The sequence below is a fragment of the Rhamphochromis sp. 'chilingali' genome (assembly GCF_963969265.1).
Source record: "Rhamphochromis sp. 'chilingali' genome assembly, chromosome: 13".
Lineage (NCBI taxonomy): Eukaryota > Metazoa > Chordata > Actinopteri > Cichliformes > Cichlidae > Rhamphochromis > Rhamphochromis sp. 'chilingali'.
Genome location: NC_137940.1, coordinates 9,781,329 through 9,809,133, shown reverse-complemented (window position 1 = coordinate 9,809,133; position 27,805 = coordinate 9,781,329). Strand labels below are relative to the sequence as shown.

Genomic DNA, 27,805 nt, shown 5'->3' with positions numbered 1-27,805 from the left:
TAGGGCACAGTAGCCCCACCCACCTCCTGTTCAGACCACTTATTATAATTACTAAAGCCTGAAAAAACACTTTAGTTAACTGAAATACATAAAGCAAATCTTTGGGAAAAAATAATGGTGATGAACTGAAACAATGTTGTGAAGTAAAAAAAAAAAAAAAACCATACATGAAATTTACTTTGTATTTGGATAGTTTTTGTGAGTTTGGTCAAATTTGTCGAGACTCAAAGCTAACCCATTCTAAACTTCTTAAAGTAGAAAGACGAGATGCAACCTGATAACCCTCCAGTAACGATGAAGTTTTTATACTTTATTTTAAAGAAGAGGTGAAATGTTTTCACATAGGCTGTAACCTAAATCTCACTGAGCTACAAGCAGCTCAAACATCACAAACACCAGGTCACGTTTGTGACAGATCTGGGGCTCAGTTCAGGTTTTGGAAACATTCTTTACCTTCTGAGACGAGACAGAATTTGACTTAAATCAGCCTTAAATTTGTGTTTTGTGTTTTTACCTGTGTGATTTCAAACTGGTGCTTCTTTTTTTTAAAAGCTGTTTTCTTTATGCAAATTTGACAGATTTGACCTTAAAGTTAGATGCACCCTGTGTTTAAATAAAAAAATACAATAAGATCCACTGAAAAAAAAAAAGCAGTCTGATTATGACAACGCTGCATAAGTCAGTCGATACAAAGATTCTGATTGGAGTGTCACTAACCCACAGCTCACCTGCTGACCCTATACCTTCAGCAGCAGCTTGACCTCTGCGTGCCGACTGGATGGATAATGGTAAATGAAACGTACAATTAATCAGCAGACAAGGAAGTGGAGCTGAAATGTTTCATTCCAAGAAGAAATAGAGTTAAATAAATAACAAATTTGCTTTGTTAGTTTATGATTTTCACATAAAGTCCTTAAACAGGCCAGTCACGCCAGAAAACCCTCTAAAGTTTCTTAATTAAAACAATTCTGTAGAGATGTCTGGACAAAAATACCCCAAAGTGAAGTCTGTTTGTGTTTTAGGAGACACACCACTTAAAGCCTGATGAGGATTTTACTGTTTTTATATCACCACGTTTGTTTTCAATCTCGTTTTTGTCATTATTCCAATCACACTGATTGATTTGAGTCCTGTATATAAGTGTCTGTACAAATTCTAACTGAATACTTGAAATGATCAGACTTTTCTGATGTTGGAATGAAACTTCTCAGTTCCAGGTTAATCTGCAGTCAAATTAATCTGCCCGGCGACAGCAGTCACATGGTCCAAACTAATCTAAGTGTATCTGAATAGCAGGAGTTAAATATTTCCTTTGATTGCTCTTAGTTTTTTCTTTTTGGGACGTTTAAACATGAATAAATGTGTGTGTGAGAGAGTGTAAGTGTGTGTGGTAATATCTGAGCTACGAACACTGTTCATCTAAAATACTTTACAGCTAATTCAAACGGACGTCAGTGATGAATGAACTCCATCTTTAGTGCAATTAGTTAACATGCTCAGAGCATCGAGTGCGGCGACCACGGCCTCGCTGCTTTTTCACACACATGCGCTTAATAATTGAAAGCTGAATGTCAGACTGAGGTCCAGTTTTCTGCACACGGAGAGATTTTCCACAACAGCTTGTGAATCTGTCGGGTTGTTTTGTTTTTGTTTGGAGGAGACGCTCCTCAGTTTGGCCTCTCTGAGCGGTTTATCTGTCAAAGTGAAGGTGTTTGGCAGAGACAAGGTGCATGATGGGAACAGTCGCAGCCTAAACACCGCCGGTCGGAGCCAATCAGCTGCGCCCATTAACATCTCAGGAACAAAAAGTGTTAAACTGCACACAGATGTTCATCGTCACAGACTCAGACCAGAAACATGTCAGCAGGTCGATGTTTGAACACAACAAACTTTAAACTGACTGAACCCAGAGAACGTCCAAACTCCAGACTTCATCCTTAGGATGTCTCCATGGAAACACCTTCAGCTTCAGTTTACTGTAAACAGCTTGTAAAGGCAACATTTCTTGAATAATGTGAATGAAAGTTGCTGTTTCCACTGATGCAAATGGTAAAGTGCCCACAAGCTGCAGTTCCTCTAACATCCACCGGAGGCTCCAGCAGTGAGTCAGTCCCCATAAACCCCCATGTTAAAACTTTACAGCAGAAATAAACATGTTTACAGTTTATATAAAAACGTTTTTTGTCTCTATAGATAATTTACACCTTCATAACACGTCTACAGGTCAAGAATGTTTTTATAACTCACCTCTTTAAATTATATTAAGGCTTGAAGTTTGCATAATTAGGGGTGTGGTCTATTTGACTGACAGCTGGATAGTGATACAGCTGACTGTAGCGGCTAGCTGTCTGCTAGGCTTCACCTCAAGTAACTGGAGTTAGAACTGGACCTCTGCACCATGTTTGTTGAAGCATTTTTTTGCAATTATCTGACCAATAATATGGCTGCTGTGAGGTTTCTGTACTAACTGACTGTCCAAATGTTCTGAGCTTCAGTTTTGGTGAGGGAAATTTTAGGATTTTATTTGCAGCACTAATTAGGTTCTAAACCTTTATTAATTTCCCTCCATTTTGAACCTGGTTTCCAATGGGAGGTACTCATGTGCAGATCATCATAATGATTTAGGATTTGGGATGATATAGGAGTGTTCAGTCTACACAACATAACTGAACTGTAGGTCCCCAAAGTGCCCAGATAAGGCCAGACATGTTTGCTATCTGGGTTAAGTCTGTATTTCAGTCTGAAGGAAGGACGCTTGGATTCAGCCTCACACACAGCTTAACCTGCAGTGCAACAAGGCAACATGTTGGCCAACCAGGAGAGCAGTTTCCTCGGCAGCACCGTTGCTCTCAAATCAAAAGTTTCACTTTCTTCAGCACTTGACTCAAGACATTCTGATAACTCAAACTCACATTTTGGGCAACCTTTCTTTCTCAGGTTGCCCAATGAGTTGCCTTGTTGAACAATAAAAGGAGATTAAACCTCTGACAGTCGAGCCATTGGTCGGACTTCCTGCCTGAGGCGAAATTAATCATTGAACCTGGAACATGTTGAACAAAAGGAAGCAGGAAGACTTGTTGTCGTTGTTGATGTGGTCACATGATGCAGTTTTTTTTTATTGCTGACTGAACTCAGCCGTCACATCTCCCACCGTCTTCTCAATGGAAACAACAATTTGATTTGTGGCCGTTTCAGAGACGGCGGTTTCGGCTCTGGACAGGAAGTGGGATCCGGGTGATTGTTTGTTGGAGCATCCGTCTCTGACGCCAGTAAACCATTTTGAGCCCCGACCACAAGGGGACTCGGCTGATTGTTACAGCCTACGAGGTGAGAGTCATGTGACTGATGGAGACAGTTTTCTATAGGCTATTTATAGGTCTGATATGCATCAAAGATTCTGTCCTGATATGTTTAGGCAATGCACAATACATATCTTGGTGTTTGAAATGACTGATTGATATTTTTTAAAAAGAGCGTGATTTCAAATGTATTGATTTATCAGTCAGGAAACCTTTTAAAATTATTTTCCACTGTTCACAGTCAATATGTTATCTGCAGTGGGTGGCAGAAGGCCACGCCCACAAGCAGATGCACAAACAAGAACCATGAGCTGCTATGTACACAAGATTTTCTCCACTTTACCCATATTAAACAGCTTTTCTTAAACAAGTAACTGAAGCTGTTACACTCCACCAGACCCCATTCATCAAAACAGTAATTTTACCTCAAAGAACACAGGAGTTACTCATCTACTGTTGCCACAATTGAATAGTTTGTAATATTGTGCTACTTTGGTGTTATAATGCATTAATTCGGACCTAAACTAATGCATTAAAAAGCAAAAGTCACACAAATAGGTCAATAACACTCATTTTCAGTGTTAAAAAAATCCCTGTTTTTGTCAAACAAGTCTGGTGGATTTAAAAAAGAGCCACTAACCCCGTCTTCTCCACAAGCTCTGTTGTCCTTCCTAGCTGCAGGAGAACTTCAGGCTTCAGCAAACTGAAGGTGCTGCATTAAGGAGTCACATAACTGGTCTCATGACCCACACCTTGCAGGTTGTAGCAGTAACTACGGTAGAAAAAACAAAAAACGCACACTCGTGGTGATCCATCCCACATAGAGTCTGACAGCCTCGGTATGACCTGGACAGATCTCGTCCACCAAATAAATGGAGTTTTATGGCTGCTGTTCCGCCTGTCCACAGGCCCCGTCCCTTTGATGACTTGGTTGACGAGCTGTTTTCCGCGATGCGCGGGTCGTCTCCAAAACAAACGTTAAGACAAAAAACGGAAAAGTGGCTGAAAACTGTTAGGAACTGAAGAGTGAGCGATGAGTTGGGGTGAGTTTTATAAAAAAGGACATCACTACGAAAAAAATGCATCAGCCGGTTTAAAATCTGCAGCGCTTCAATATAAAGTGCTTCATTACATTGTTACTTTTTTACAGTTTCTTATTAAAATATTGTTTTCCCTGGAGTGAAACCATAGTAAACATGTTACACGTTGGTAAAAATAAACATTTGGAATGTCTCTTTTTAACAAGTCCCATTGGCTGATTTTGGTCAAGCTGAACTCGTCCCCGGAGCCTGAAACAGCAAAACGGTCATATGGTTAACACAAGTCATTACACATTACAGGCAGTCACACAGGGTATGGACGAGAGAGCAGAGCATAATGGGAGATGAAGGTGAGTCAGGTCCACATAGCTGGAGCAGGGTTTGCTTATTTCCTAGTTTTTCTCACTAAGTTACTCACTTAAAAGTTTTTAATATTATTATCATTATTATCATCATCATTATTAGGGGTGTAACAATTCTTCAGTTGGTCCCTTATTTCCATGAGAGTTCCAATCTCTGGGGATCCTGTTTCATGGGGACGCTCATGGGGATGCTTAGAATAAATGGGGCCCTATGGACTTAGAGCTAAAAGGGGTAAATGTTGTGGTAAAACCCCTTTCCTCGAGTACTACAGCACCATTTACTATATCTTACATTCTGATATCTGGCTTCATACAAGCAGTAGTTTCCAGATAGCATCACCTTTAACCACCACTTTGTCTACAAACACTTGTAAGATCTATGTAGCTATTGCCACCAAAGGACGACCTCCTGGCATAAATCCTAAACTGAGCAACCATTAGCAAAACAATGATAGTTTTTAGGCAAAATTGGCTTCGCTGTAAGACTAACTGAAGGACCTTGGTGTTATATTTGTAAAAGATTAGCCTAGAAGCTGCCAAATAACCTCCAACTGATCGAGACAGTCCATCCTTCCCTGAGCCTGGTTCTGTTGGCAGTCTCTTCCTGTTAAAAGGGAGTTCTTCCTCTCCATCATCTCCAAGTGCTGTTCATAAAAGTTTTGTCTGATTGTTGGACCTCTTTCTTAAAGTTGTAGGCTTTTGACGTTACGGTATTACAATGAACTGGTGTTATAACAGTTAAAATAGCCATTTTAGCTGTTTGGCTCCAGAGTGGAAAAGCTATCCTTAAACTACTCTGCAAAACTTTTAGAAGCGATTCAGGGTAAAGTGTATCCACCACAGCTATTTTTCCAGTGCTGTTACTACTGTGACAAAATACTGGGGATTTTTCACAAACTGAAACACAATCTGCACAAACCTACAAGAGCTGGAGTGGTCCTTTGCATCTCTCTGTTGTTGCTGCGCTTCTAGATTTGGTTGTTTTTTGTTTCTCTGCAGTTTTTCTTTGGTTGATTGTTGGGGGTCGCTGAAGGACAAACATACAGGATGTGACAACCACCTGGTTTCTGGTTTTTAATTCGTCTCACTCTACCAGGAGCAAACATCTGGTGGGGAAAATAATGAACCCTTTAGAATTCATTTCTGAGTCAGACCTAGCTCTTCCTAAGCTGCTCGAACTATGAGGGACATGAGTTCAAGTGATGAAATATCATTCTTTGAAACCAAATAGGAAGCTAGGACCCAGAAGAAAGCATCTTTCAAAAAACCACCTTTAGTTAACCTCAATCAGCTCCTGAAAAATAGATTGTTTTTAAATCTATGGTCCATAAACTGAACTCTGTAAACATTTTTGATTCATATTTTAAAAATTAACTAACCTGTCTTACGTCTGTTCCAATTTTATTGGTTATTCGATCATTCTGATCAGCAGGGAAGAGCAGAGTTTGCATCTCAGTTTACATAATTTTTCTCCAATCATAAGGTAGTATATCTAAAAATGTGATGACAGGACCAGAATCACAGAAGCATAAAGAGAGCCTGAGACTGAACCATGAACCTGAAGCTGCAGCTTACCATCTGCTGAGTCCTTCTTCTTGTTTAAAGCACCACAGTGAGAAAATAAGGCTGAACAGAAGTTCACTCAAACAGCAACAAAACATCAACACATTTATAAAAAAAAAAAAATTTCAAATATAAAAATTACAAAAGTAAAAAATAAATAGATTACAAACAAAAAGTCAGTAGGAGTTTAGTCTCTGAGGAAGCAGCCAGCATGATGATGATGGTGATGATGGCGGCGATGTAAATGGGTTTGGCTTGCATGCGTCAGTGGGCCATCCAGTCAGCATGCTTGAGTCACCACATGCATCAGTTAGCATGTATAGGTTAGCACACAGTGTTTACGGCGGCTGATTTAACATGTGAATGGGCAGAGGGGGCGGGGTTTGGTGTGTTCAGCAGGCTGACGAACAGGAAGAGAGTGGAGGTGGGCAGGTAGACACACAGGAAGAGGACGACGTCCTCGCTGAGACAGAGGACAAAGTCAGTCTGCTCCATCAGCATCCAGTCCACCAGCACCCCCACCAACAGGTAGTACACCTGGAATTCCTGATGTTCCTCCCACTCCCCGTCACAACCCCAGTCTGGACCCACCGATGCCGCCTCCAACGAGTTCTTCTGCCTGACCACGCCCCCTCTGGTGTCATTGTCACTCACCATGGGCTTGATCTCCGCCCCTTCTGATGCCACTTCCTTCACCCGACTCCGCCCACGTTCCACAGCACGCTCCAACCGCCGGCTGCTCTCCACAAACTCCTGCAGGAACACAGAAAGGTGGACAAAGACCAAACACATTAAAACACTGCACCCCATTGATATTCAAGAAAGTCCTTTTATTAGCAATCATGATCAGAACTTTATTTTGAACATAATTATGTTTAACAATAAAGGAACTACACATCCCATGATGAATTGCAAACTGGAGATTCTACGACAAACAACTTCCCCTTCTTGAACTGACACCTGCAGGTCAATGTTCCCTCTAATTTTTCGTGTGTCTGAGCGAACACACAAACTCCCTGAGCGGTCCCTTGGACCACTGGGAGCAACATTAGATGTGTGCACTGTGGTCATGCCAGCATCAAATCCATCCAAGTTACATGGTTTATTAAAATAATCAAATTACAGCATTTACATTTATGTTAGGCTACTTTTAATTAACTGCTTTAGCCCACTTACAATGAAAATTTTTAAAAATTCTTGTTCATGACCTGTGTAGTATGTTAACACTATTGAAAGTAGTCTAAGGAGCTTGGAAAGAAAAGCGTCTGGACTTCTTTGAGTTGCTTCAAGACGTTTCACCTCTCATCCGAGAAGCTTCTTCAGTTCTAAGGTCAAATGGTGGAGAGTCCCAGATTTAAACCCATTGGGAGTTTCCCCCCAAAGAGGGACAAAGGACCCCCTGATGACCCTAATCACATGAGCCAAGGTGTGAAAGTGGGTGTGGGTCACAATCAGCCAGGGTTTAGGGTGAGCTCATTGTGAAACCTGGCCCCACCCTATCATGTGATTTCCTAAGGTCAGATGGCCCAGTATGTGAGTGGGCATTAAGGCGCCTGGGGAGGGATCTCAAAACTGGATTACACATGGCAGACAGTTGGTGTCGTAAACCACCGCCTCTGTTCAAAGATGGTCGCTCACAGTGGACATAGATGGCTTCTTTCACTCCTCTTTCAAACCATCTGTCCTCTCTGTCCAAAATGTGAACGTTGGCATCCTCGAAAGAGTGTCCTTTATCCTTAAGATGCAGATGGACTGCTGAGTCTTGTCCTGTGGAGGTGGCTCTTCTATGTTGTGCCATGCGCTTGTGAAGTGGCTGTTTGGTCTCTCCGACATAGAGGTCTGGGCATTCCTCGCTGCACTGTACAGCATACACCACGTTGTTAAGTTTGTGTTTTGGAGTTTTGTCTTTCGGGTGAACCAGTTTTTGTCTGAGTGTGTTGCTGGGTCTGAAATGCACCGGGATGTCATGCTTGGAGAAAACCCTCCTGAGTTTCTCTGATACACCGGCTACATAGGGGATGACAATGTTGCTGCGTCTGTCCTTCTTATCCTCCTTCGCTGGTGTCTGATCTTCTTTTCTGTGCATCTTTGCTGACTTGATAAATGCCCAATTAGGATAACCGTATGTTTTAAGTGCTTCCTTTACATGTGTGTGTTCCTTCTTTTTCCCTTCAGGCTTAGAGGGAACATGTTCTGCCCGGTGGTGTAGGGTCCTGATTACCCCAAGTTTGTGTTCCAGAGGGTGATGGGAGTCGAACAGGAGGTACTGGTCCGTGTGTGTGGGCTTCCGGTAAACTTCGATGTTGAGGTTGCCGTTCTCTTCAATGTGCACAGCGCAGTCCAGGAAAGGCAAACAGTTATCCTTTGTGTCTTCCCTGGTGAACTTGATGTTTTTATCCACGGCGTTAATGTGCGCAGTGAAGGATTCCACTTCTTGTGTCTTGATTTTGACCCAGGTGTCGTCTACATATCTGTACCAGTGGCTGGGTACTCTTCCTTTGAAAGAGCCAAGAGCCTTTCTTTCCACTTCCTCCATGTTTTTGTTTTTGTTTTTGCTCACAGGCTTTCGAGCGTTTTCCTTATAAAACGCCGTTTCTTCCCGCAGGAAATATAAACAACGATAGTATTAAGGAAGAAAACCAAACATTGCATATATTTTTATCATAACTCTGGTTTTACGTGGTCTATCAACACAATTTAAAAACTGGTATAAAGTCCACACTTTTCCCGTCAATTGTTCCGTCTGTCCTGCTCACATCTCCACGTTGTCATTAACATGGCTTCACTCCACATCAGCCACGCTGCTTTGCTAGCTAAAACACCGGTGTCGGCACATAAGGACGCTGTCATAGCCTGTCAACGACGTTGATTAGCTGCGTATATACGAATGTGAATCGCATTATTGGCTGGACTATGGGATAAGGTGGCATCGTTCTAATCCCAGCAGCCAGTCACTTACTGACTAACACTGCAAAACAGAATTGTTAAAGTTTTAACGCAATGCAGATTTTCTGTGCGCAGAGACCGTGCCAGCAGTGCGCAATTGCGCATGCGCGCAGCATAGAGGGAACATTGCTGCAGGTCATCATTACACTAGCATATTTTCAGAGTTGAATGTTACCATATCAGTCCTTTTAGTAAATTCACCGAGCTCTGAGGGAGACAGACGAAAGATCTCACCATCAGAGCTTTGTCCATGAAGAACTCCTTCCCTGGAGTGCCGTCGTTGTACTTTGTATCAATGGCGAAGCAGAGGAAGAGGACGTCCACCACAATCTCAAAGATGGACAGGAAGCAGTGGGCCACCAGGAAGGAGAAAAGACACACGATGATGAGCGGCAGCAGCCACTCTGCGTAATCCCGCTGGTAGTTCAGGAGGAGGACTCCAGCAAACGCCGTCGTCGTCACAATCAGGATCTGAGGAGATATATTCAAATAAACTGATGACAGGTGGGAAAAGAAAAACTGAAATCCACTGTCCATATGCCGTGATGCTTCAAAGTTCACTAGCTACTTTTTTTCTACTAAAGACAAAAAGCAACAGAGCTCCCGAGAACACCTTAGACAGGTAACCTACAAGTCAACATCAGCTCCAGCTCTGCTGGGGTGTTTGTAAGCTAGAAATTTATCTGTCTGTGAGTGACAGGAGAATGGTGGACAAAAGCCAAGATGAAAGCCCTCCCTGCCACTAGATTTTACAGCTAAAAAACAAATGCAAAGAAAAGGAAGGAAGACGAACATAATAGCACTGTTTCTGGATCTGGCTAGCTAATAGCTCCTTTCCCCACCTATAGTGGCGTATACGTATAGTATAGAAAAAAAATTTAGGCATGGCATCAAATCTCATTTCACGGGACCAGTAAAAGTGTTTAAAGTCAATGTTTTGGAAATTCTGAACTTAATCCCACAGAACTGTAAATGGAAAATGGACTGGTTCTTATATAGTGCTTTTCTGCTGTAGCTGAGCACTCGAAGCTCTCTTACAGCAACATCCAGTTAGGTGATCACACTCAAAGTGAAGATCCTTCCTCCAAAGCAGCACAAACTGGCAGGAAAAATGAAAAATCAAGCTCCCGCCTCACCTTCCCCAGGAAGAGCACAAAGTCTCCAATGGCGTTTATTGTGGCGACTCGCAGCGCGTTTTCTACCAGGATCACGAAGGCATCACGTGCAGACGTGCAGAAACTGGTGCTGTTGATGGCTGTGGCTGCATATGCATTCTGGGAAATAAAACCAGACATGGTGAGATGATCATATCAATGAAGAGAAGAGAAGAGAAGAGGGTGGAGTATTACCTGATTGAGATAGTTGAGGCACTTCTCCAAACACCACAGACAACAGATACAAGTTTTCAGCATACAGCGAGCGCACGCATTCTCCTGATAAACAACAGATAATATCAGGTTATACATAAAATGTATTTATGTTTACATGTCACATACAACACACTGTACATGTAATCATTTTTAAAAAGGATGAACGAGTTGTTAATGCAACAGAAATGTTGTTGTAGTGACGAGGAGACTTCTGTTTGAACACCAAAACATCATCAGCATACAGACAGATGCCCTTCGTATTGTTACCAAACCTTTAAAGGACATCAAGTCATTCTTCTGATGTTTTTTTTCCAGATTGATCATAATTGGTGAAACTGTTCAATGAATCACTTCCGTGTAATCTTAGCAACAGTGTGTTCGCCACTGACAGGTTCACATTGTTCTTGTAAGTGACAGTGTCATGGTAAGGTTCCCTACTGAGAAATAAAATCCATAAACCTATGCACATCTCAGGATTCATCAGGAGTTTCAAGAGGGCATACAGAAAAAGAGAAAATCTGCCTAAATGCTTTCTTTAACTAATTGTTACATAAAATCAATTTAATGGGATCTGGTGAAATAACATTTACTTGGTTGGTATATATTCAGTTTACACTAAGCACTGTCCTCTTTAAAAATTATTTATTTGAATAAATAAAACTTTGATTTTAGGTATTTTGTTTGCATCTTATTGCTTTATTACTTCATGTTTAGTAAAAGTGAAAACTAATTTTTTCAGCGTTGGATTTCTGGCGTGTGGCAGCCTGTTACGGCAGCTCTGCTCATTTCTGAGCTTTTTTCTTATTTCCTCTTTCCTCTCTTCTTGTAACTTTCTAACTTAAGTCTTAGCAATTATATTCTGCCATCATGCACTACTGCTTTGCGCTAGTTATAGCATTTTATTCTATTTTTATATAGTATGTTATTCTTTTATCTTATTCTATTCCATTGTTTTTCTTAATTTTTGCTGCTGTAACTTTGCACTGTCCACTTTCTGCTGTGACACAAAAAATTTCCTAGATGTGGGACTAATAAAGGTTTATCTTATCTTAACAGTCTAGTAAATAAACTTTTTGTACCTTTCCTTTGAGCTGATTATGGATGTACATGAGGATGAGTCGTGGGATCTTGACCAGTGTGATGATGAAGGATCCTTTCGCAACTGTGCCCAGGTGGTACCGGACCAGCCTCAGGACTGAGGACAGGATTGGAGTCACTGGGAGTCGGTTCTTGTCCCTGAAACACAAAGTCCTGGTTAAGAGTCTTTCCTGCCATGAGACATTTAGAAGAACCTTTATGTTTCCTGAAACGAGGGGGTACACATGTGGAGAATCCACTCGGAAATCCAGAGTTTAAAAAGGCAGGCTAAAAAGATGCAGTATTATGCTGTCATTGTATACCAGAGTGACTAGAAATACAGACAGTATGATTTTAATACCTTGAGATAAAACAAGCATAATAATTTTTTTGTAATTTTGACTCTGTACACCTCCACAGTGTACTTTACTTCAAACAATTACGATATGACTGAAGCGCACTCTCTAGAAGTATCACGGCCAATGTCTACAATCAAGAGAAACCTTCAAAAATATTATCTTTTTGTAGCTTCTTGTAACCAAGCTGCAACCCACTGCTTACAACCAACAAGAGGACCAGATTAGCCAGCAGAACTACCTCCAGATCAACACTAGTAAAACCAAGGAGCTGGTGGTAGACGTCTGCAGGCACAAACATCCTCCACTGCAACCACTAAACATTCAAGGTATGGACATTGAGACTCTGGACAGCTACAGGTACCTTGGTGTTCATCTGAACAATAAACTGGACTGGACTCATAATTCAGACGCCCTCTACAGAAAAGGGCAGAGCAGGCTGTAGCTGCTGCGGAGACTTAGGTCGTTTGGAGTGAAGGGCCCACTACTGAAGCGCTTCTATGACTCTGGGTTGGCCTCAGCCATCTTTTATGGTGTGGTCTGCAGGGGTGGCAGCATCTCAGCTGGGGACAGGAAGAGACTGAACAGGAGGGCCAGCTCTGTTCTAGGATGCCCTCTTGACAAGTGGAGGTGGTGAGTGACAGGAGAATGGTGGCTAAGCTGTCATCCCTGTTGGACAACATCTCCCATCACATGCAGGAGACTCTGAGAGCACTGAGCAGCTCCTTCAGTGGCTGCGGCACCCACGGTGTGGGCAGGTCTTTCCTCCCCACTGCTGTCAGACTGTACAACAAAGACTCCAACTGACCAAACACACACATCCACACATGTGCAAAAGCAATAATACTAAGTGCAATACTCTTTTCTGGCATCGTTGTATTATACTCAGTTGTATATAGCATTTGTATTCTATTTTATTCTATTATATATAGTATTTTATTTTATGCTATTCTATTGTGTACAGTTGTGTACAGTATCTTATTCTTATCTTATTCCAGTGTTTTTCTAATTTTTGCTATGTAACTTTGCACTGTCCACTTTGTAACAAAACAAATTTCCCACGTGTGGGACTAATAAAGGTCATCTTATCTTAGATTAGACTTTATGACAAAACAGCTAATGAGCCTGCACAGATAAATTTATACCAGAACGATTGCTAAAGAAAGGTATGGAGAAAGAGAGACACATGATCCTGCTGTCATTGTCCAAATACCTACAGACCAGCTGTTCATTTTCTTAAAAGTATCCAAGCTGATTTTATCCACTTTCCACCATGTTGCTTTACTACATCGATTACAGTCAGTGTCTCAGGCGAAAAGAAGCTGTCTTTTCTATTTAAATACCATCATATACCAAATTCTCCAGTGAAATATCAAGTATGAAAAAGGTATGTAAAGTGTAGTATGGACTCACCTTGTGAAATAGTACGTGACCACAGCACCGGCCACAGTCATCTGCTGACAGGCCAGGATGAACTCACTGATCCAGACCAGGCCCACAGCATGGTACCAGGTCAAGTACTGAAGAGGACCGGTCAGTCTGAACTCCGTCAGCCCCGTCTCCTCATTCTGTACGGGGTTACCTGCACGACCACACAGAGCAAAGGGAGAAAGAATAATTTGATGACTAAAACTAAATGAAATCTGCTACTTTACATTCAACGTTCAACAGAAACATAAATCCACAGAGACAGTTTCGGGTACCGCGATTCGCCCAAATTGGTTCAAGCACAATTTATAAACGATTTACGAATGAGTCACTACAACCAAAAGGTACAACAAGAACAGAGAGAAACTGGACATGTGAACATGTGTATGTGATTGGGGGGTGGGGGGGGTTCAACCAAATATGTACCAGCTGTTTGACTTATTAGCAAAACAAAGACGAATATCTAACAGCATTGTAGTTTAAACTGAAGACAGGAGGCCAAGGTAGCAGTAGCAGAGTTGAAGGTGTTAAGATGTTCACTGGGAGTAACCAGGAGAGATAGGATTAGAAATGAGCACATCAGAGGGACAGCTCCGTGTTTATGATGTCAGCTTTTCTCTTTGACTGCTGCAACTGACCGGTGGTTCCCAAGAAGAGAAGGACCAGGATCCAGTAGATCCAAAAGAGCAGGAGGGCAAAGAAGGTGACAAAGGGCTGCAGGGTGAGGAGGGGGAGGTGTATGAAGACTTTTCCTGCTACGTGGAACAGAGCGATGGTCAGAGCTACTCGTTTCCTCATGAAGAGCATCAGCAGCAGAAGGATGATCTGGAGACAAAACACACAGTCAGTCTCGGGTTTAAAACACCAATCGATCACACTTTCTATGCTCTGTTTGATGTCGAGTACATACAGTGAATACAGTGGCAGCAACGGCATAGACAAGTAGTGCCTGTCCGCTATCTCTGGTGACCTCCACCTCCTCCTTCGCTTCCTTCAGTACTTTAGAGGAAGTGTCGTTCCCGTATAGCCGGTAGTCAATGTAGAGCCACCAGAGCACACTAGTCCCCGCTTAGACACAAAAAGCAGAGCCCTGATTTCAGACACATTTCATCTGTTTACATCTTTTAATGCAACAAACAGACAGGAAGTGATCTCACCAAGGGATCCAAGGACAACCAGTGAGGTGAGGATCCAGACGAGGACAGCAGAGATGTAACGAATGATCACCATGAGGATCATGGAGAGGACTGAAAAAGACAGGCAAAAAAAAGTGATGTTAGAGTCTCAAGTGGCCATTAGAAGAACTGCAGTTTTTGGCACTTCCATATGAGAATTAGATTTTCATCTTAGAGTTTGATGCTTGTTCTCACACAGTGCGAGGACACAAAGTCCGATGATGATCTCTTTACTGGCAGCGACGCCAGCGATCAGTCGGTGCAGAACACTGTTATCCCCGACAAACGTCACCACAGCCTCAGCAAACCTTGCGTAGCAGGAGATGTCCACCGGAGTGCAGCGATTAAACACGGGCAGCGGTTTACTGAGAATGGAAGACAGAGGTCAGAGGTCACAGAAAAAGCAAAAAAGCAAGCGATTTTGGGGTGAAAAGCTGCTACATACCTGGGTGGAACAGGTAGTTTGGGGCATTTAGTGGTCCTCTGTTCGAGAACAGGATATCTATGAGCTGCTAACTCATAGGAGCACAGCTCAGAACCTGAAAGAAAAAAAAAACTACCATCATATTTTAAATAATAATAAAATAACTTCTAATACGGCCCTTTAGATGCAGAGAAGGTCTTTGACAAGGTTTAATGATCCTAGTTCTTTAAAGTCTCACTGGGATGGTCCTCTGCTACCGCTGCTGTTTACACTAGCAATTCCACTTTTGCAGTAACTGTACAATCATACCCACAAATCTATGGGTTAACAACAGGACACAATGACCATCAACTATCCCTATATGTTGATAATATAATTTTGTTTATGCCAACAGCATCAGATGATGTTTGCAGACAATATGCATGACCTAATGGAAGCACATCTGTTTCGGTAAATCAAACAGTTCCTGAAATAGGTTTTTACTGGCTTAACCATTTTAAAAACAATAAAACATAATAATAATCTTTATTTATAAACTGTTTTTCAGAACAAAGTCCTTCACAGGACAATTCAGATAAATGGTAAATGGACTGGTTCTTATATAGCGCTTTTCTACTCTCACTGAGCACTCAAAGCACTCAGTAAAATAAACTTTATAAAATACTGGCAGGTGCCAGCGCCTCAGCCTCCTGGCAGTTGAATCTTTAGGTGGCACAATCCCACTTTTACATTTTAACAAGGTTAAAAGTTGTTCTATGCTTATTGTATAATGTTGAAACAACATTAACATCTTTTAACATTTTTGCAATCAAATTGTGCCCTGGCCTGAACATCCAGAAGCGTGATTATCATTATGAAAATTCACTGAATGTAAACTGGGAAAAAGCTTTGAATGTCATTGTGTCAAAACACTGAAACACTGACACCATTTTAACTACATATTGCTTTCTGCGTCCTTGAGAAACCTGCAAAACAAAAATGCATGAATTGGATCAAGATTGTCAAATTGCAAAGTGTCAGAGATTGTCAGTTAAGTTATTAGTATGAGAAGCCTATATTATATTCTTCCTGTGTAAATACACCTATTGCATTCACAAGATTTTTAGTAAACATGACCTTTGACCTTAACCTTGAGGTCAAGGTCACCAATATTGATACTCATCCAAGATTTTTAGTAGATGTACTTATGGGATCAAGTCACTAAAAGTACAAAAAGGCACCACTGTTCAACTATAAGCTGTTCTGCTGTTCTGCTAAATTTGGGGGTTTTTGATATTCAAAATATTGGTATTCTAGTCCTCAAGTTATAGAATCAGTATGATCTTAACATGCAGACTTTCATGGTTTTCACATCCAAGCTGATGGTCAGGGTGAGCGCTGGGTTTTTCCACAGTGCCGGCGTTTCCAACTCTGAGCGTATCCGCCGCATCACCGCTGACAGGCTGCACCTGAGTGTAATCTGGGCTGCTGGCTTCTTGAAATCAGTGCTCATATTCACTCTCCACCAGATCGTCTGCTAAGCCTCGTTAGTCAAGCCGCCACAGTGACAGTATCTTGCCATAGTTATTCTTGTATTGACCTTGTACCTTCTGCTCACAGAAAACCTCTGGATGTTGCTGAAACTCACTGCCATAACCCGTCTTGGTTCAGTCACTGGTCAGCACACAGCTTCTCCACTTACATTCACCTGCCTGCCTTCCTGTCCAGCGCTCTGACATTAACGGATTTACTCATCGGAGTACCTCTACACCCCATCCGCACCAACCCCTCTATGCTTCGCCTCCGCCTGTGAAAAGTAAGACTGTTTGCAATTTGCAACCTACGCCTTGGATCCGCATCTGGCATCCCTTCTAACACTTGTTTCCCTTGTTTCAGTGACTCTGAGAATTACGCCACACCCTTTCCCTCTGTCCCACACCCCATGGGTCCTGCACTGGATGTTACCCAGTGTTGGGTCCCCAGCCCTCGTCCGCAACAGCCCCAAGGCTCCCTCACGGACCATGTCACAGTTCACGTAGTGATTTACTAACCACTCGTTTCAGTGTTTTTGTAATCGTGTGACTTTTATAGTGTTGTTTCTTTGCTTCACAGTATACTTCACGTGATTATAGTACAGTTCAGGGAACTAGTACATCATAGTATTACTCCTGTTCATAATGTGTCAAAGAATTATTTGAGTAGTAGCTTCCTAGTTTGCTTTGTCACTTGCCCTAAGTTTATGGTATACTTGCTATCGCTCCTTGCATTTCTGTACACTTTGTGCCTCAGTTCACGTCTGATGCATGGACCAGTTTAGCTTCCAGTGACACTAGGCCACTGCTGGTTACTGATGGACTCTGAAGTGTACATGGATATACTATACTGATATACTCTAGAGGTATGATACTATTTTTAAACCAGTTAGTTACTTGGGCTTTATTTATTGGTGCAACATAGACATATTGCAGAAAATTGCACATATTTGTATCAAAAAGGTATCACTACCTCTGCTCTTCACAGTGATCATGCTTGCTGCCATACATAATCACCACCCAAAGGCACCATTCTTATGAGGGAAGAACTCGAACAAAAGAAACATGCAAAGCTCAGATGACTGCAGTCATTAAAATGTCTTGTGTGCAAATCCTTTAAAAAACCCATGGGAACGCGTGGCTGAAGAGGGGAAAAAAACACCATCCAGTGCAAACAGCTCCAAAAGAAACTAGTCCCCAATATGCCCAGTCATTTGACTAATATGCCCAGTTTGTATCATTCCTGACTGTGAACTTGATTTGATTTTTATTTTGAAAGTTTAATCTGAAACACAGATATGAATATTTCCGCTTGTATGAACAAACTGAGTGTGAGCGTGCTGGAGCTGGGTCTCTGTGACAGGCTGCTCAGGTGTAGCAGATAAACTAGTTCCTCTGTGTGAATCTGTGACAGTGGATCCTTTATAAACGACTGCCGGAGGAGCTGTGAGGTCACCTGACCGAGGGTCTGCCGTCATGTTTCAACACGTTTGTGTCTCAAGTGAACAGTGAAGGCTCTGAGTCACAGAGCAGCCATGATGGAGGAGAAGCAGAGCAGAGTGGCACCAATTACACGACACGCATTAATGCTGCCTTTGTTACTGTACTGTAAGTTCAGTATACTGTTGGTGTGTCCGGTCTGCAGACATTCAATCATCACGGTGACGCGATGGCGCGTGGTCGGCCAAGTGCTGACATCACTGCTTCCTTTAAAACCAGCAACATGTTCGTACTTCGGTCTTTGTGAGAACATCGAGTCACACAGTGCACCCTCCAATCCCCTGTCACTTCCAGCACTCCACCTGCTTTTCGCCTCCAACGCATCACCCACCCTTCATATTTAACACCTGCTTTCAGATTCAGCACATTGTATGTTTTCACCTTCAGCAGATCACCCGTTACATCTTTAACACTTTGCATGCTGGAAAATGATTATTAAAAAAATAAAAATCATTAGAGAGAATGCCTTTGTCAGAAGTGTAAAGCTTGCACATGCATGCGGCAGAATGTGTGCAAAGCAAAAAATAACACAAGAAAACATGATGCAGCTGAACTGGTCCAGTTTAGAAGGTTGGTTTCAAATCCAATCCAGTACAAGGAGCAATGCAAGTGCAGGCAGGAGGGAGTGTTTCACTGGGCCCAGCTCTCACAGCTAATTACTCTCCAAATCAGACAAGACCACAAAACCAAAACCAAAACAGGGACATCTAGTGCCTAAGCGTCGTCACAACTTCAAGACATCACTTGCTTTCACCTCCAGCTGTTTACCTACTTCTATCTTTAATGGTTCACCTGCTTTAAGCTTCAATACTTCATCGGCTGTCCTGTTTAACACTTTGCATACTTCTTTCAAACTTTATTATATTATTTAACCTCAACATATCATCTGCTAGCCATACAAGGGTATTTGGGGGGGGGGGGGGGGGGGGGGGTTGTATAACGTGTTCTCTACTTTTTGTTTTGTTCTTTTTTCTCCCACATACTGTATTATCCTAATTGTTTCTTGTAATCACGAATATTGTTATTACTTTATGTGTTGGGTTTTCAGATGTTTGAAATTACCCTTGAATGGCATGGATACAAGAATATACACTTAAGTGTGTTCCTATAGTCACAATAACTTACCGTACTGTAACGAGTTGCAGATATTTACTATGTGCCATAAATGTTCTGTAACAGCTTTTGTTTTTTTATTGAAAAATGAAAATAAATCCTATTAAAAAAACATCACCTGCTATCACCTCAAACACATAAGCTTCTTTACACTTTAATTCCTTCTATTTTTATTGCTTCCATTATCTTCATATTTATTAAGTTACCTGCTTTTATTTTTTTATATTCTGCACGCTTGATCTCAGCACAATCGTCACCTTTCAGTTTTCACCTCCAACACATCACCCCAGCCAGCTTCACCTGTTTTCATCTTTGACATATAATCTGTTTATACCTCAAAAACTTTACCTGCTTTAAATGTTTGACCTTGCTGAACAAATAAAGACACAGATTCAAATACATTTCCCATCAACACCCTCTCCTGCCTCTAAAGCCTAGAACAAAGCCTCTTTGTCCCTCAGCTCAGACGTGTAAAAATATATCTGGATATCCAGACACCTATTCAAGTGTGCAAGGAGTCGTGTGACATTTATACCCTCACCATTGACCATAGCGAACCTCTTCAGGTCCTGGTAGGTCTTCAGCTCCTCTGTGGGACACAGAGACACACAAAGAGCCATCGACTTGATTTTCCTTTGAACAATGTCGATGTTACAGGGATCCAGGAAGAAAACAAACCTGTAAGCGACAGAAAGTACAGGAAGTCAGCACATCGACATTTATAATAGAAAAAATGACTATATATATATCTATATATATATATCTATATATATATATCTATATATATATATATAAAATGCAGGTAAATGCCTCCAAAGACCTTAAAATCTAAAAAAGAGTGACACCAAATAGGTCAGCATTGGATTGGCATTTAAACCATTTAACAAATGGTGCTTCTAAAACCAGAAAAATCTCCATCTTCTAATAAATATGAAGACATGAAGCCAGTAACTTTATCAAAATTTAATTTCAGGAATTGCTGATAAAGAACACAATGCATTTTTAAAAGAAAAGCACAATTTTCCAGATTTTAGAAGAGTACCAAATATTATAAATAAAGCAAAAAATCTTCTGATAAGTGTCTTTAAGTGCAGGTAAGGCCGTCAGTAGGGTTGAATGGACCTACTTATTCAGTGCGTTTTAAAGTATCAGTTTTAAAGGATCACATTCAAATAAATATCAACTGCAGAAATGTTTAAGAACAGGAATATTTTACATCTAATTTCTATTAAAAGAGGCGTGTCGAGACTGCAATAGAATGCAATCACATTAAGGAAATATACTTTAAAAACTGGATAAACGGAGTGTAAGTTATAATTTTATACTCATGATCCATTTTATTATTAATCAACCTCATTATTATACAAAACCCAGCAGAAGCACTACATCAGCTGCCTGCTCTTCAGTCCATCGTGTATCAGTTCTGCTACTATCTGACTGTTTCACGTACTGTAGACTTGAACTGACTGCTGAATTTTGGCAGTGCTGCCCAGTCTGCCCAGTTTGATAATCCCGACTTGAGTCATGAACAGAAGTGTTTGAGTAAAAATAGAAGCTGAGTCTGAGCAGAGGAGGATTAAAGCTGAGCAGAATGCAGGAATGTAGATGTGGGAGAAACGTGTGACTCAACAACGAATGGAAACAAAGAGCCACAAAGAGTCTGCAGAGACTCAAACCCTCGCCGTTCCTCTCCTGCAGGCGCAGGAATCTGTGATCCTGTGATCCCGCTCACTTCACCTGAAATCACCTCGCTCTCTGTTCAGCCTCGTGTTCCCGTGGGTTTATATCAGCTGAAAGACTACATCTGATCCCACATCAGTCAGAATGTCTCAGAGATCAAACAGTCTGACACAGTAAAGAGCTGACAGATGCCTAACAAAGATCCGTACCGTGTGTAAAAGTAGGTCTGACATCGCCTCCAAACTCCAACAGCTGCTCGCCCTCCAGCAGGTGGAGCTCTGCGTGTGTGTGTGTGTGAGATGAGTCACAGCTCTCAGCTAGTGTCAGCATAATCAATGGTGAACTCTCCCACAGGAACTCAAACGCATCGAGTATTAAAGTGCCAGGATGAGCTGCCACAATGTTCTAAAAATACCCAAGTACTACTTCAGTAATACTGCAAATTAACAAAGACAGACTGTACAGGACAGATGTGCAACACAACCAGAATACAAACAAAAATACTAAAGAATTACAGTGAAATTAAATTATTTACATATATCACCACCAGGAGCACAAAATAAATGAAACAAAACTGCAAAAAGACCCTGATAACTTAAAAAAACCCAAAAATATTTATGCAATAAAATCCTAATTATTAGACACAAAACACAGCACTGTGTAATAAAATATCAACACAATAATCGAAACTGCTACGCACTGAAAGAGCTTTATAAACTGTAAAGATGAACACCTCAATACAACCTATAAACCAAGACAAGCCCAACTACAGAATTCCTGTAGTCGCGAGTTTTTCCGACAGAAAAATTCATACACAAAATCTCCCCTCTGATAACCTGTTTTTAAACATTGCTTTGTTAAGAGGAGTATATATTTACTCAAATATCACATTTTTGTTTCTCAAATAGTCAGAAGTAACTTCAAAATGCACAGATTCCTGTCAAACAGTAACAAACTCAACACTTTAACTGTACGAAGAACAGTAAAAACCTCAGTACTTACTTCCTGTCCGTGTGGTCGAGGCCACTCAGCCTGACGCCTTCAATCTGTTCATTTCGTTGGCCACAAGTGTTGCCATAGCTGTCATATCCGAAGACGAGGCGAGCGGCGCCGCCGGTGACGATGGTGAACCCGCAGATGCTGCCCTGGAGGATAGAAAGAGAGTCAGCGAGTGCAACACACCTTAAGCAACAGGCGCGTTTCTTGCTGTCTATATTCACTGAATCTCATCCCTCAGTGCACTGTATCACATCTACTGCTGTCACATTCTCCAGTTACACGTTAATTTATCTTCAGTCAATAATCTAATCTGATCAACTGCATACATTTGAATCTGGGCCTTCAGCTTTTGCATGGTTGGGAAAATCTGTTGTGTTTTATCTGTACTGATACTCGCACCAGACTATGAATATATATGGAAACTTTCATGACTCTCGTCTCAGCAGCACATAAAATGACCAAACTCAGGATGAGTTCCAGTAAAAACCCCGTCAGGACATCACTGTGAAAAATCTAAGACCACATGACATCTAAAAGGTTTAAATCCTCAGAAATCAGGGCTGAATAGCAGATGTTCTGACCTGAACAGGCTCAGATTCACTGTTTATTCTCTACTCATCATAAAATTTTCATGCATCTATTCCTGTCCTCGCTTCAGTTGTAAAATCAAACGACTGTTGACCAGTCAGAGCTCTGCCTGAGGCTTTAAAAGCCAATCAGCTGCCTGCTCTGCTCCTGCTGCTACTTCCTGTTACCACAAGAATCTTAATCCAGATGTGCACATTCATTCAGTCCCCCCAAAAAATTATATAAAGGGGCAGAAATATATAGTTTAATAACATGCTTCAGTGTGGTCCACATAGAGCCACACAATTAACCATCAAGTTATAGTTTGGAAAAGAATTCATTCTGATTGTATTTTTTCAGGTACCTCACAACTTTCACAAGCCTGAGTCTAACAGCTATGGTTAGAATGAGGCATTTAATAAAACCAAACATGTCGTGGTGCCGAGTCAAAAAATAATACACCTAAATAATCAGAGAGTTTGCCCGCATCATACAGCCTGGCCTTCTGCCTTCAGACGTGCCGCAAATAAAAATGAGTTTTATCACTGCTGTGCTGTAGTTACAGGTCTCTTCAAACTGCTGCTTGCCTCAATAAGTCTGGCAGGAGATGTTGTTGATGTTCTAACAGCGTTTACGCTTGAGTTGTTGAACCCACCATCTTTCCACTTCACCTTGAAAAGTAAAGCAATCTGTGCTGTCTTTTCTTTACTTCTGAGTTTTTTTCTCAGAAATTTAAGATGTAAGAGAACCCAAAAGTTGTGTAATTACTAAGCTGAAAAGGAAGAAAAACTACTTAACCATGTTTATTAAGGGGCAAAGACTCAGCGGCATTTCAGCAGTAATCCATCGTCAGCGATTACTGTGTTACAATGGCTAACTGTATATAAAATATAAAAAAACTGAAGACTTATTAAGTCAAAATTTACAAGGGGTTAAAATGTAAAATGAATGCAGTCACTGTGGCACAAGCTGGTAAAGATTTTCTGTATCTGTGCTTCTGGCAGCAGAAAAGTATTCAGCTGCATGTCCAGTAAGTAATTTTCCTCATAAATCAACTCAAACAGAAACGCTGTTAGAACATCAACAACACCAAACATATTACAGAGGCAGGCAGCAGTTTGAAGGGGCTTCTAACTACAGTGCAAACAGTTTCTTCAAGTCGATTCTTAACAAGACAAAGCTGTAAAAGCAAGTTTCACCGACTTTACTTTTCATACATGTTTTTTTCTCTCAAAGTGTTCACACATCTCCCACGTCTTGCTTATACCGTCATGCGCTCTCACGCTGCTCAGCCAAATCCCAGTTACAGAGAAGCCTCAGAGTCCGTTCTTTATGAAAAACATTAGACTAAAACAGGCTTGTTCCACATTTTAGCACCAACTCTCAACCATAAACATCAGAAAATGCTAAATTCACTCGCCTGATTTTCTGGGTCAACGCTTATCAGTCAGTAAGATGCAGATTCATAATAATTTGTATTTTTATTTCATTTAAAATCTTTGGTTTAGTGTCAGTGAATAAAATATGCTCATTTAAGTTTAAAAAACAAAATAAAACATAGTTTCATTTTTAGCCATCAGCTACTTTACTGGTTACATCTGTTCAGACTGCTTCAGACTCAAATAGCCACTCATTAGAGTTTTTCCTTCCCACTGTCGCCAAAGTGCTTGCTCATAGTGGGTCATATGATTGTTGCATTTTTCTCTGTATCTATTTTTCTAGGATCTACTTTACAATATAAAGCGCCTTGAGGCAACTGTTGTTGTGATTTGGCGCTATATAAATAAAATTGAATTGTCCTTACTACTCGGTATGACCGTTGCTGTGTTACTTTTACTTTTATTATTAATTAATTTGACTTCAGCCACAGAAAGCCTTAATAAAAACCACTCAATCGTCTCTCGAGAAGGAAGGACAAGCATTGTATTTCACCGTTTATGAGCTATATATCCATTATTGTTTATGTTCTTCCAGTCTTTGTAATGAAGTGATGATTTTAACCTTATTTTTTTATATGACCTGCTTCAAAGAACACGTTAAGAATACGTTGGGCAAAATATCCAAGGTGAATTTAATAAGTAACAATATCATTTCATTTTTTTAATTAAGTCTAGTTTTTACTTCAGTAACTAAAATTTATTCCGCTTGTAACTCAGAAAATATTCATAAACGAAGCAAGTAACTTTTAAATAATGGCTAATATGGGATCAAGATTGCTAACAGTGAAAATACTTTTATTGCAGTTATCGTTAGAGATTTTGAACATAATCCTTCACAAACTGATAAAATTATTTTGTGAGCAACACAGACAGAAGAGTTATGCTCATAATCACAAGTAGGCTCTTATTTACCCAAAAATCTACTATAATTTGTGCTTTTATTTTACTTAGCAGCTAGTGCTGGTGGACATTATTAGCATAGTATGACTGTTTTATGAGGTATCACTACTGTAGTATCACTGTAGCATTGGTGGTATAATTGCTGTAATACAGGAGGGTGCTATTGCTACAGTATCAATGTAGTACAGGAAGTGTTATTACTGTGGTACTACTATATTATTGTGAGGTAATATAAATGCACTATTACTATTGTTTGGAACTCTTATTGCTATAATATCACTGTAATGTTGAGGGTATTGTTACTGTATTATTACTGTAGTACTGGGGTACCATTACTGTAATTGCTGTAATTAACTGCAATTACCGGAGTATCACTGTAGTTTTGTGTGCTATTATTACTGTATTGATACTGTATATCCGAGGGTATCATCACTGTAATACTGGGATGTTACTGTAGTATCACTGTAGTACTAAGAACAATATTTCTACGATAATATTGTAGTTCTGAGGTTTTCATTACTGTAATAATAGGATATTAATACCTTATTGTCATTGTACTATTAGTTGGTATTAATACTCTAAAATTACTGTAGTTATGAGAACATCTTTACTGTAATATTTACTTTGTTATCATTGTAGTAGTATTAGGCATATCATTAATGTAATATTACTATAGTTCAGAGGTATAATACCCAGGGTATTACAGTAATAGTACTGTAGTGTCGTGTGGCAACATTACTGTATGTACTCCTGAGGTAATATCACTGGAATACCAGGTTACTATCGCCATATTATCATCGTAGTATTGTGTCTTTTATTACTGTAGCATTACTGTAGTACTGTGAGTGATGTGGGTGCTGATGGAGGGTTTCTGTGGTTACCATGCCGACGCAGAAGACGGTGAAGAGCAGAAACCAGGGCAGGTCTGTGCAGCTCCGGTCCTCCAGCGGTCTCCATTCTCTCTTTGTCCTCTGAAAGACACACACGCACGCACGCACGCGCACACACACACACACACACGGTGAGAGCACAGCAGGGCCTTCAGGAACTCCATCCCTCCCTCTATCCCACCTGCCCCGGCCTGCTAACTCGGCTCCATCCCCCAGCTCCGTGTCTGTTTACGGCCGCAGAGAGCGGAGCGGGGCCGCTCACAGGCCGCGGTTACCCGCCTGTTCCCGGCTGGAGCTAATTGGATTAAACGAGCTGCTGGCTCTAATCCTAGCTCGGCCCGCTCTGGTCCCCGGGACCGGTTTCCCTTTCACGGTCACAAAATAAACACACACCGGCGCTCTGCTGAAGGACACGCTTAGAAGAACGAGCACGGTACCGGACCGAGCCGAACCGGGCCGAACCGAACCAGGCCGCGCTTACCTCCGTGCTACCGCAGCATCCCATTGCAGTCAGGGTGGAGGTGCCCGGAGCTTCACGGAGCTTCACAGAGCTTCAGCTCAGCAGCAGCGGGGTCTGGAGCCCGACAGGCGGGGGGGTGGGGGGCGAGGAGGAGACGACCAGCCCCGCGTGATCCCGGAGGCCGAACCCGGAGCGGAGACGGTCCCGACGGTCAGACAGAACGCTCCGACCCGCTGAGCATTCTACTTGTCGGAGGCTACTCCGGGTACCTAACCGAGCGGGGATTAACGGCCGAGGATTTGTCCGCCACACTTCCTGGTGGGCCGTCAGGTGCTGCGGCCATTCATCTCATTGCGCTTGCGCTTGTGCCCGCGCCGTGAGCGGAGCAGAACAACAAAGCCGTTTTTGACCTGCAGCTGCAGTACCCGCTTTGACCACTAAATCCATTCTAAAGGCAAGATGCCGCTGTTTGCCCTGTAGAGCTAATCTACACTAGAAAGTAACACAAAACACTCTAAACAGTCACATCTTTTAAGTAATCATCAACAGTTTTCTCAAACAGAGTGAAATACCCCAAAGTTATGCAACAATCTATGCAATAAATAAAGAATTAAACCTCAGTTTCTCCCCCAAAATCCCGCAATTATACATTTCTGCAAACCAGATTGATATCTGCTACTGAAGGTGCTCAGATTTCCATTGGGAGTAAACAGGATGCAGGATTAAAAATGAGCTCAGTCAGAAACGTGAGGCTGAGATGATTTGCACATGTGCAGAGGAGGGAGAGTGAATGTACTGGACAAATGATGATGAAGGTGGAGCTGGCTGGCAGGAGGAAAAAGAAAGACGTTAGAGGAGGTTCATGGATATAGTGAAGGAGGACATACAGAGGGTTGTTGTGGAGGTGGAGGCAAATGATCATCTGTGGCAACCAAAATAAGAGGAGCTGAAGATTAATTTTCAGTAAACTTCCTCACTTACAAATACTGTTTATCCTTTTGATGTTTTCACTGTCGGGATGATAAGTTTGACCTGTGCTGCAGAAGAAGCTGCTCTGGTGTTGTCAGCTCCCCTGCATGTATGTATTTATGTACTTTCATTTCCCTCCTCTTCCTCAGTGTGCATTTGCTGTTGATGCTGAAGAAAGCCACTGTGTCTGTCACTGTAAACCTGCTGATTTTGATAAAGCTTTTAAAGAAAGCAGTTTGACCTCTGACCTCCACCGACAGACTGCCACACAGAGCTCCTGCAACATTTAAAGAAGTGACATCTTTGTTTCACGTCCATGCGAACACTCAGTGCACTGTTGACATTCTCCACCAGTCACCACATACACAACACACCATCCTACAGCAACATGCGCTTTCTTCCACATGCTGGACACATCACTGTCATAGCTAAGAAAGAAAAAAGGCTGGCGTTTGAACTTTGCATCACTACGTTCATATACCTCCAAGAGACTATGTTGGCTCATTTATGAAGCCATGCAGCTGCTGCGGTATTTTCAATTATAGAAATGTTTCCTACCATGAATTAGTCATAATTCTACTTTAACAACTTTTCATAGCTATTAATAGAAACTGTTCCATTGGTGTGGAAAGGAAAGGAAAGGGAAACAGAAAGTTGTGTGGAAATATCTTTAGCACTATACAGGATTTGTTCTGATTTTTGACTTCTAATAGCTACACTCTGATATTTCGAAGAGA

The 27,805-nt window shown here is 41.4% G+C and overlaps 1 protein-coding gene across 7 annotated transcripts; it reads right to left on the bottom strand.

Moving 5' to 3' along the window:
* Positions 1-147: 147 nt before the first annotated feature.
* On the bottom strand, positions 148-26,482 carry slc44a1b (solute carrier family 44 member 1b). Of its 7 annotated transcripts, none has more exons than XM_080901496.1 (17): positions 26,121-26,482; positions 25,631-25,720; positions 21,847-21,989; positions 19,706-19,842; positions 15,062-15,155; positions 14,812-14,981; positions 14,599-14,688; positions 14,352-14,509; positions 14,080-14,266; positions 13,427-13,595; positions 11,660-11,816; positions 10,560-10,643; positions 10,347-10,484; positions 9,445-9,681; positions 6,919-7,017; positions 5,625-5,728; positions 148-4,588 (listed from the first exon to the last, which is right to left on the bottom strand). In XM_080901496.1, exons 1-17 carry the CDS (start codon positions 26,142-26,144, stop codon positions 4,444-4,446), a joined length of 2,226 nt encoding a protein of 741 aa, XP_080757622.1. In that variant the 5' UTR covers positions 26,145-26,482; the 3' UTR covers positions 148-4,443. The 7 variants fall into 7 exon arrangements, with proteins under 7 accessions (XP_080757622.1, XP_080757627.1, XP_080757623.1 ...); XM_080901499.1 differs by having other exon boundaries at positions 4,456-4,588; positions 5,625-5,807; XM_080901498.1 differs by having other exon boundaries at positions 4,474-4,588; positions 5,621-5,807.
* Positions 26,483-27,805: the final 1,323 nt, after the last annotated feature.